At 39.3% G+C, this 10,241-nt stretch overlaps 1 protein-coding gene across 1 annotated transcript; it reads right to left on the reverse strand.

Annotated features, from left to right (window-relative positions):
* Positions 1–4,321: 4,321 nt before the first annotated feature.
* Positions 4,322–8,750, reverse strand: LOC108280133 (serine/threonine-protein kinase pim-3). Its single transcript, XM_017494898.3, has 6 exons — positions 8,233–8,750; positions 7,812–7,921; positions 7,659–7,709; positions 7,208–7,571; positions 6,338–6,514; positions 4,322–5,999 (listed from the first exon to the last, which is right to left on the reverse strand). The coding sequence occupies exons 1-6, from the start codon at positions 8,318–8,320 to the stop codon at positions 5,815–5,817; spliced, it is 975 nt and encodes a 324-aa protein (XP_017350387.1). The 5' UTR covers positions 8,321–8,750; the 3' UTR covers positions 4,322–5,814.
* Positions 8,751–10,241: the final 1,491 nt, after the last annotated feature.

Raw genomic sequence — 10,241 nt, forward strand, 5'->3', positions numbered from 1 at the left:
AGGAGCCAAGGGAGCAAAATTGGATGTGCTCTGTTGGTGGGGGTAGTGGCATTACTATCTCTCCCCTGTCAATCACAATGATGCTAGCAGATCTTGGGCATGTATGAGTTTATGTATGCCGAAGAGGGCAGCACGTTCCTCCAAATGTGTTACACTGTGTCACAGCATGACCAACACGGTGGCTTCATGTGTCTCGGAGGAGGTACGTGGTAGCTTTCACCCTTTCCAGTTGATAGCTGTTGTGTCATAGGGGAGAGCTATCTGGTGGGTGGGAACTGGTAGGTAAGCAAATTGAGGAGAAAATGGGGACAAAAGAAATGATGTATTAACCCAATCAAGTGTTCAGGCATTGCATCATTACTTTGAAAAGGGCTGGGTAAAATCAAGTCAAGTCAAGTGGTTGTTTACTGTCATTAAGCTACATAGCTAAGAAATGTCGTTTCTCCAGGACCATTGTGCAACACATAACAGTACACAAGATTACATCATGAAATAATGTCATCATGACGTAATACCAGTACTAAATATCAACTATATCTAATAGACATTAGTTACAGAGCAGGAACATAGTCTATTAAAGAGGCTATTCATTAAACATAGTCCAATTGTTGGCTACAGATTCTCCTCTCCCATTCTCAAGTCTGCCTATTCTCTCTCTTGCATTTTCCCTGTCCTTGGTTCACACTAATGGAGTCTCTGTCTGCCCGTGTGCCACCCACTTCTCAGTCTGTGCACTCTGAAGGTCCACATGCTCATCTGGCATCCTCCTCCTTGTCTGTCAGGTTGTCAGTGTGATGTTAGCACCGAGTGGCACAGAGCACCAACTGTGCCAGCTCAGGCCCTGATCTGCATGCAGTTATCACTGAACACACGCCAGCACTCAAGCTGTCACTCATTTAACATTCACACTTGGAGGCAAGGAAGAACATCACTGATGTCCCTTAATTGCCTTGTTTTTTTTGTTTTTTTTTCTTTTTCAATGCGGTCGGTCGCTAAATGTGTTTAGGATTGATTACTATTTTATGTTTATGGCTGATTTGCTATTTATAATCAAGTACCCGGAGGAAACCCCTGCAGCACAGGGAGAACATGCAAACACCACGCACACAGAGGGCCATGGTGGGAATCAAACCCCCAACCCTGAAGGTGTGAGGCAAACGTGCTAACCACTAAACCCCAGAAAACATGTTATAGATTTAATTGCATGCTATATTCCTTTGGTTTTCTTCCAATTAAGGAGGCTTGATTTATGACATAAGCCAATATACTAATAAGCTTGAAGCTCAGCATGAGAAACAGAGAGGCATATGCTCAATAAGTTTAAAGGCAGGTTTATGGGAAGGCAGATGTAGAAATTATGCTCTGCCTTAACAGAAGGCCTGATTAAGTTAACATGGCCATTTACATGTCAAAAGCCTGGGAGGGGGGAGTTGGGGGGCTTTAAGGCAACACAATTTACCCAGGATGCAATTTGGAAACAGATGTGATCACCATGATAGTGCCCTGTGGTGATAAAATAAAATACATTAAAGAAGCCATTGTTTATTTAATGATGATACAGTATCAATGTGAAGAAGATAACTAAAAGAAGAGTCAGTGTTGGATGTTAAAATATGCTTTTATAAACACAATTATGTTTACAAATGTAGTTTAAAATTAGTTTTAGTTAGTTCCATCCTAGTGTGAAGATGGTGTGTGTGGAACTCTTTAAAGGTTTACTTGGTTCTCAAACTTACTAATTGTATTTGGGCAGGTTGTGTATTAAGGGGTATAAACCTCAATCTTCCACACAATACATTTCAATTTAAATTCTTAAGAAAACGATTCAATATTTCACGATACCACTGAATCCGCTGTGATACATTCCGATTTGATTCGATTGATCAATAAGTGACCAAATATGTTCAGAATTTGGGGCAGGCATAGCATTAATATGGGAAAAATGATAAAGTAGAGACTATCACAGTTATGGACAAATTGCCTTGATTGCCTATTAACTTATTTAAACATCAGTGTAAAAATATTAATTATTTTTTACACACACGTTGTTTGTCTTTTTTAATGATAATTAGTTTATTTTTAATACTCGATTCATGATTTGTGGCTCAGTTAATTTCAATCATTGACTTTTAAATCAGTGCATCAATCTGAATAATCATAGTAATCAGCAATTATTGAAAATAGTGTTTGACGATGAAACCATTATATGTAGTGCTTATAGGGTAAAGTTAAGTCTAAATTTTGATCTCATGAGAAATGATTCTTGAGAAAGGCCTCCAGGTTATTTGAATATGTGTCTTGTATTGGTGGTATAAAATGTGTGGCATTTTCAAAATAGTGATTAATTTTACTGTGCGTGGATAACACCAGGCTGAATGTAAACCACTTTAACATCTACATTTTAAAATGTAAACATCTCCATTTTCCAGTATTATTTTCTCTTAAATGCTATTTCCTCTGTATCCAGCCAATTTCACAGACCCTCTCAGTAGATATTTATTTCATAAACATTATTCTTATGTGTACAATAATATTTTGCCTATCAGTTAGAGCTATAAAGTTTTCAATTGCTAAACCTTCCACCTACTTAGACATTATATTCAATCTGACATTATTTATAGGCTTTTGAGTTACTGAGGTTTCGATTAAACTCGTTAAATTTTAGTGACCACATTTTAGTGCCTTGAATTGATTAATAAACACTATATTCACCATTGTGATTCCTAATACTGTACCTAAATTAACAATTCATGCACCACAAATAGAGAATGACTGCTCTATGCAAACTAAAGTGTACCATTTGCTCATTTTTATTTCCTTCTAGTCAAAGCTATAAGTCTTAATTTCATTGGGTCATTTTTATTCTTTGTTGTTGTTGTTGTTGTTGTAAGTGCTTTTTCCTTGTCATTTATAAATGACAAAACCCTAAGAGGGTGATGACAGAATACATGATCAATGAGCTACAGGCACAACCTGTAGAGTTCATGTAGTTTGCTCACCAGAGAGGGCAGCACACACTCATCAGACACCACTGTTCCTGGAAAACTGTGACTCATACACTTTACCAGTCACACTAATAATTCAGCTACTTGTGTTGTGGTGGCAAAAAGACGGAAAGCCATTTAGTTAAATTGTGTCTGCTGGCACAACTGAATGTTTCAGTTTTCTCTGATCACAAAGGGGAAAATGTGTATTTACAGTCAGGGTTAGTTATTACACCCTATGCAGTAAGGAATCACACAAGACAGGACATGCTGTTATAGGAAAATGATCAGTGATGGAGTGCTGTGATGTGGCCTGACATGAAGCAAAGTTACCGGTATCACCCTAAAGCGGATTATTTTTTCAATAACACCATGTCCTGAAGTGTTTCATTCCTTTTGTACCGCAGCAAATTGCCAGCAATTACAAAGTTATCTTTATTAATGAGACACACATAATGCTTTTATCCATTTATAGTTACATTTAATATTGTGGAACATCCACAAGGCAAGTTAGTTTCTGTCATCACTTCAATAAACAATTATACCACCAGCCTCCCTTTTACTTTCACTTTTTTTTTCTTTCAAAGTTAAAAGAGGGAAAAATTGCATCTTGTCATTTTGCTGAGAAACTGGAAAGAGCAAACTCCAGTCCTTAAGATTCCTGTGGAACAAAACCTACTGATGTAGCTTCGCCACATCAATCAGTCTGCATAGGATTTAGTGGGGTTTTTTTTTTGTTTTGTTTTTTTTGTTTGTTTTTGTGATTGTCGCAGCCAAAATTATTGATTTGGCTGCAGTGTTTTCCAAAATTTGCAATGCAACCTGTGGTGTTTTTTGTGCTTTTCTGTGGAAAACTACTTGCATTGCAAACGCACTAGATTATTTTGAATGGTCTTTCACAGTGCTATTGTTCATGTTCAACACACATGAATCGAAGAGAGCTTTAGCTGAATGCACATTGTTATGATGTCACATGATCATAAAATCTGCAGTAATTTAGAAAAAATGCAAGCTCCTCTGAATACTACAAAGTTTTCTTGATTTTGCGTTAATTTTTGTGATCACAAAGTGCTGGAGGGACTGATTCATGAGTTTTTCTTTGTTAAATAGCAAACATATACCTGTGATTCGAATAACAGCCGGCACTGCTGTCAAAGTTTCTGTTATAAGAGAAATTAGTCACCTTTTGACTAACCAGAGTCAATAAAGTCCACAGCTCTGTGATTTGTTTTTATACAGCCCTCACATTCCCCTTACTAGAGTTCGGTAAACATATTGGGAACTTTGTGATTTGTAAATATATCAGCTTATTTCAAACCAAGAAACCACCACAAGTGTTCTGTACAAATGAAAGTTTAATTGAAATGTTCTTGTATAAAAATAGGATTTCCATTAGGGTTCCATTGCAACTTTTATTATAGAGAATATCTAACACAAGGCTGTGTAGCCTGTGATAGGTGTAGCCTCATCCCATCGCAATTCTGCAAAACACTTCCATCTGTTATAGGGAGATTACATAGACCAAAAAACATTAAATGGACTTTTGATTTCAAATGACAACCAACCAAGAGAATTTAAATAACATTCATCGCTCTTTCAATTTAAGTAAATCTTGTTTTTATTCCTTTTTACATTGACAACAGCTTCAGTGCCTCCACCATCTCTTGTCCAAATGTAAAAAAAAAAAAAAAAAAAAAAAAAAAAAAAAAAAAAGACATCAGGAATGCAAACAAAAGGCCATATAAAGATATGCAAATTTTAAGCAGAACAATAAATAAAAAATAAATAGCCACAGAGTGGAATGTCTACGATACAAATAAATTAAATGTAAAGAAGAAAACTGTACAAAAAAAAAAAAAAAAAAAAAAAAAAAAAAAAAACTGTACAAGTTTGTCTTTAAAAAAAAAAAAAATAAATAAAAAAAGAAGAGGGGGAAAAAAGGATTCATGAATATTGCATTGATTGTGCATTTTCACACCCAGGTCCCCCAAAACCCAGGAGACAGACTAATGTAGTTTCAGCAGTGGGATGAGGAGCAGAAGAGTAGAGTAAGCTGAGGGGAAGGAGCATTCCAGACCCTCAGAAGGTACAGCGGTTATACCAAATCTCTATACACATTCAGAGAAAGAAAAAAAAAAAAAAAAAGAACAGTTTTTTTTCTTTTTCTAGACAACCTATATAGGCTATGTGACTGAGCAGCGTTAGAAAGAGACGCGGTGGGTGTGCGCGTTTCAAGTATCGGTCAATCCCTCCCCACTGTAAGACCCCTGAACTGGCTGGAGGTTTATGTGCAATGGTTGATCACCAAACACCACGTAACCTTCGAACCAGCTCAAGGGAAACTTTCAAACAAAACAACAAAAGCAACAATGAAAGCCCCGAAACAGCAGCTTTCAAAAAGGCACTCCAAATCAAAAATTAAAACATTTAAATAAAAAGTTGTCCAAGCTCTATGAGAGCAGCCACATCTGTGTAGGAGGCTTGCCAGATGCATAAACCAGCCTTGTAACAATAAAATAATAATAATAATAATAATAATAATAATAATAATAATAATAACAACAACAACAATAATAATAAGTGCTGGTAAGTCCGCCCAAACAGCAAATGTTCCCCACCAGGAAACAAATTTTATGAATTGTAAAAAAAGAAAAAAAAAAGAAAATAATAATAATAATAAAATAAAAAGATTGAAAGGAAAAGCAAACTGTAATAAATTATGATTCCCTACAAAAGAAGAAAAAAGGAATCTGCAAGCCTGACAAGGCAGGGATGCAGACCAAGAGTCCATTGAGTCCCAGCTCTTTTTCAGAGCAAGACGTTCTTTCTTTCAGAGGCTCTCCTTGCTGGAGCTCATGCTGGAAGTGTCTGTACTGATGTTACATAGCCGGATGTCACCCTCCTCCGTCTTGGATGCTTCGGCGTGACGCATCCATGGATGCTCAAAGATCTGCTCCAGAGTTGGTCTGTCTGATGGCCTCAGGGACAAACACCACTTAATCAACTGCTGGCACTCTGTTGGAACACACAGCAAATGATGGATCAGCAACTTGCTGCTAGCAGCTCAAAACTGGATGTCCACAACCACACCCTATTTACTACATAGTGCACTATTTTGTCAAGTCATGAAAGCCAAATAGGATATTTCCGGGGCATTCCCCTCACAACATCCTGCAGCCTAGGGGATGCTGAGAATGCACAATATACTTTGCAGTTTGTAGGGAATAGGGAGTAGATTGCCACTTAGGGCACAGAATATGTTTGAGATCTATCATTTCATCATGCAATGTTTATAAAAAATAAAAACATGGAAATATGCAGTATTACTGTACCAAAAGAAACACTGTACAGACCTGCTGAGATTCTGCGTCTGAAATAGAGTCGTCCTCTGAGGATCTCTTCATCCTGCTCAAAGGGAATGTCTCCACACACCATGTCATACAGCAGCACCCCTAGTGACCAGACAGTGGCTGAGCGGCCATGGTATCTATGGAAACGTATCCACTCTGGCGGGCTGTACACTCTCGTACCTGTGACACACATTGAGAAATAAATAATAATATGTTATAAGCTATAAAGACAGAACCCAAACACGGAGACACGTTAGTGGCTATGTGCACTCCTCCCTCCCTCCCTCAGTTGGTGTCAGCTCAGCTGTCGACCCAGAGCTTAACAGAGGTTTCTAAAGGACACTTGGAATAGAAAAAGGAGGGAGGAAAAAAGAAAAAAAGTGCTTGAGGGGGGAGCTTGAAGGCCACATCACTCATAACTCAGCTGTCTGGTGCTCCAAAGAGCCAACAGTCCCGCCCTCCCCCAAGAGCAGGAGTGTCTTGGAGACAAAACGAAGACTGAAATAGCAATGTGAGCTGTCACGGGACCTGTGCTCTCAGGTTTCAAAACACACATCTGTTACGTGGCAGCCGATCTGTTTACACCCAGAGATGAAGCAAAAGGCTTCTTCTAAAGCTTTGAAATCTTAATTTAAGGATCTGATTTCATGTTTACTAGGAAAGTAGAGCAGGCACATGCCAAAATATTTCATAACAACAGAAACGGCATGAAATATAACGAGGGCAGAAACACCGATCTGTATTTGTAACACAGCATGTGGAAAACCCCACACTTCAAACAAACACAAAACAAATCACTCCATGAGAAATCCCCTTGGTAGATCTAATAACAGCCGTTCTTATGAGAAAGCAACTGCACATATTTGTGCGTACCGTCAAAATCGGTGTACACCGTGTCCTTGAGAATTGCCCCCGAGCCAAAATCAATCAGCTTGAGTTCTCCGGTGCGCAGGTCCACTAGCAGGTTCTCATCTTTGATGTCTCTGTGCACGACGCCGCAGCTGTAGCAGTGCCGAACCGCCTCCAACACCTGGCGGAAAAAGCCCCGTGCTGTGCCCTCATCCAGAGCGCCCTTCTCTGTGATGAAGTCAAACAAGTCTTTGACCAGCTCCGGCCTCTCCATGACGATCAGCCAGCCATCCGGCCTCTCGTACCAGTCCAGCAGCTTTATGACTCCTCGAAAGTTGGAGCCTACTTTTTTCAGCAGCACGATTTCCAGAGGCACCATCACACCATTCTGGAAGAGAAGTTTCATGATTTACTTAAATCAGAGACCAGGCTGGTGCAAGGACATTTTACAGCATTAAAATGAACGGCTACTCACAATGGAGCCCCATTCTGTGACTCTCTCCTTTGCAACATGTTTAACTGCGACCTGAAAAATAAGAGGACACGTTTTGAAATTGGAGCAAAGGTGCATTAGCGCGCGTGCGCGCGCGCGTGTGTGTGTGTGTATGTGTGTATGTTAGTTACTCACCGGTAACCCGTCAGAAATCCGACTGCCAGCGTAAACCGTCCCAAATCCCCCGCTTCCCAACACGGAGCCCACCTGATAGACCTTCTCAAACGGCTCTGACTCCACTTTCACTGAAAATGCAGAGATGGAACATTTAATACATATAAATCAGACATTTAACTGCAGAAACACTGCAATGTAGAAAGACAGCATGGACGTCGTGACCGTTGGTTATGGGTCCATTCCGCTTAGTGAATGGAGCCAATTACTATTTACTGAGACACTCGTGACGCCAAGAGATAGAAACCAAAACAAAGCTCCTAGCTAGGATTTGTATACAAACACTAATATACTAATATTGAAACGATTCATGCGGCTGAACTATAAGGTGATAACGCGGGAAAACAATATTTTCACTTGGTTAGCAACCTAGCTAACTCACCTGGCTGAATCTGAATTTTCACCGGTAAATGGTCCACGCTATTCGGGCTGCAGATGTGAGAAAAAGAGCCAAACTTTGACAGCAGCATATTTTCAGCGCATGAGGTGGGAGTGAAAAAGGAATCCTTTGCTATAATATAAGGTCTGGGTTTTGTTTTGTTTTTTTTTGTTGTTGTTGCAATAGTCCAATTTATAGAGAAAAGGCTCTCAGAAGACAAGCTGTTCTGCTAACCGAAGGCACACAGAGATGAGGAGAAGGTTAACGGTAGATCCGTTAGATCCGATGCAGCGCAGCGTCTCCGGGAAAACGCGGACCAAGAAAAAAAAGTCAATCCAGCGCTCAAATAAATACAATCCTCAATTGGGTATAATCCTGGGTGACACTCGTCCACTTGATGGACAGCAAAGAGAAATGAACTGGCGTTACATTAACGCGAATACCGCTCAATTTTGGACGTATCTCTCGTCGCCTCAGCTCTCACGAATCACACTGCGCTGCGTCTGATCTGTGGCGCGGACTAATCCTACTCCTATAACGGCAATATTTTGACGCGCGTGCGGAGCAATATCCCTCCGCCGCCTCGAATCATTCTTTACCCTCACCAAACAGTCGACTATTACGCTTATTATTTCAAACCGCGCACTTATAGAAATGCGACACATAACATATATTTTGATCTAAACACGATGTATTTGTAATTTTTCCATTTAAATGTTGCATACGTTGGAACTACTTCGACGCTCAATGATAACACTGTCTGGATGGTGCGTGGTGTGTCTCATTTGCATACCAGAGGGCCTCGACCAATGAAATTGCGCATATTAATACGGGGTGGGGGTTTCTCGTTCAGCCAATTGAGAAATACACACAAATAGAAATTGGATTGCGCGCGCCACCAGTTCTCTCATGTATACCCAGACTACTATTGAAGTACTTTCCTAAACGAACCACAGTATATAGTTTATTATAATAGCCAATTATTACTGAAAAGGAAAACTACACTGAAAAGATGCATAAATAAGTGGCATATTTATCTCAAATTCAGACCCTTTTAATTAAAAAAGTAATAATAATAAAAAAAATAATAAAATTAAAAAATCCAAGAAGACCACAGGCTCAGAAGGGAAGATGTTAAGAAAAGTGGAGTACATAAGGGGCATGATTCAGCTACATACTAAGTCTTTAGAGGGGGCTAATTTGACAGCTGAGCCACAGGGCTAAACAAAATAATGTCAACATGTTAAGAAAAGGCTGTTATTTTACCTGTCGTTTTCTAACCAAAAGTAATCAATGGATGACGTGTTAGAAAAGAAAAATACTCCAGGATGTGAGTCTGACACACCTTGGTTGGACCAATATGACACAGAATGAGGACTGGTCCACCTAAGCTTGCTCAAAGTTGCTCTTACAAAACACAGACACGTCTATCTTTATATTTCTCTCCTTGCAGTTTGTGCTATGATGAATATGAGGAACCTATTTCTGCTTCTTCATGACTCGTCTGGAATTGGGAAAAAATCACTTTTGTTTACTGTCATGCCAGAGTAAAACCATATATCAACTTGTGGTTTATTACCATGCATAGAGTAGGCAGACTGTGTTGACGGGGGTGCAATTTGCTACAAGGCTCATCAGATTATGGATTATAAATATTATCTGACATCCTACTCATACAACTCACAGGTTAAAATAGGAATGTTACATTACTAATGAGTTTGAAACAACCAAAGACTCAAATTATTCTAACTTGTCCAAAATGTTTGCGGTACATTTGGTTGTGGTGACCTTGCACTGTATTTGTAAAGTGTACACATGGCCTCCATTTTATCATACCTTTTATGATAAGCAGTGTATACACTGAAGGGCAAAGGGACACAGAGTACAAGATCAGAGGCTGTGCATGAGCCTTATCTCACCATTCTGTAGAATTATGTAAATGTTAAACATGCTCTTGAGTATACCTTCTCTCTTGAAGTGTTGGCTTTACAGACTTGGCTAAAGAATAGTTA

Source organism: Ictalurus punctatus, chromosome 19 (genome assembly GCF_001660625.3).
Source record: "Ictalurus punctatus breed USDA103 chromosome 19, Coco_2.0, whole genome shotgun sequence".
In the NCBI taxonomy this organism is placed as follows: Eukaryota; Metazoa; Chordata; class Actinopteri; order Siluriformes; family Ictaluridae; genus Ictalurus; species Ictalurus punctatus.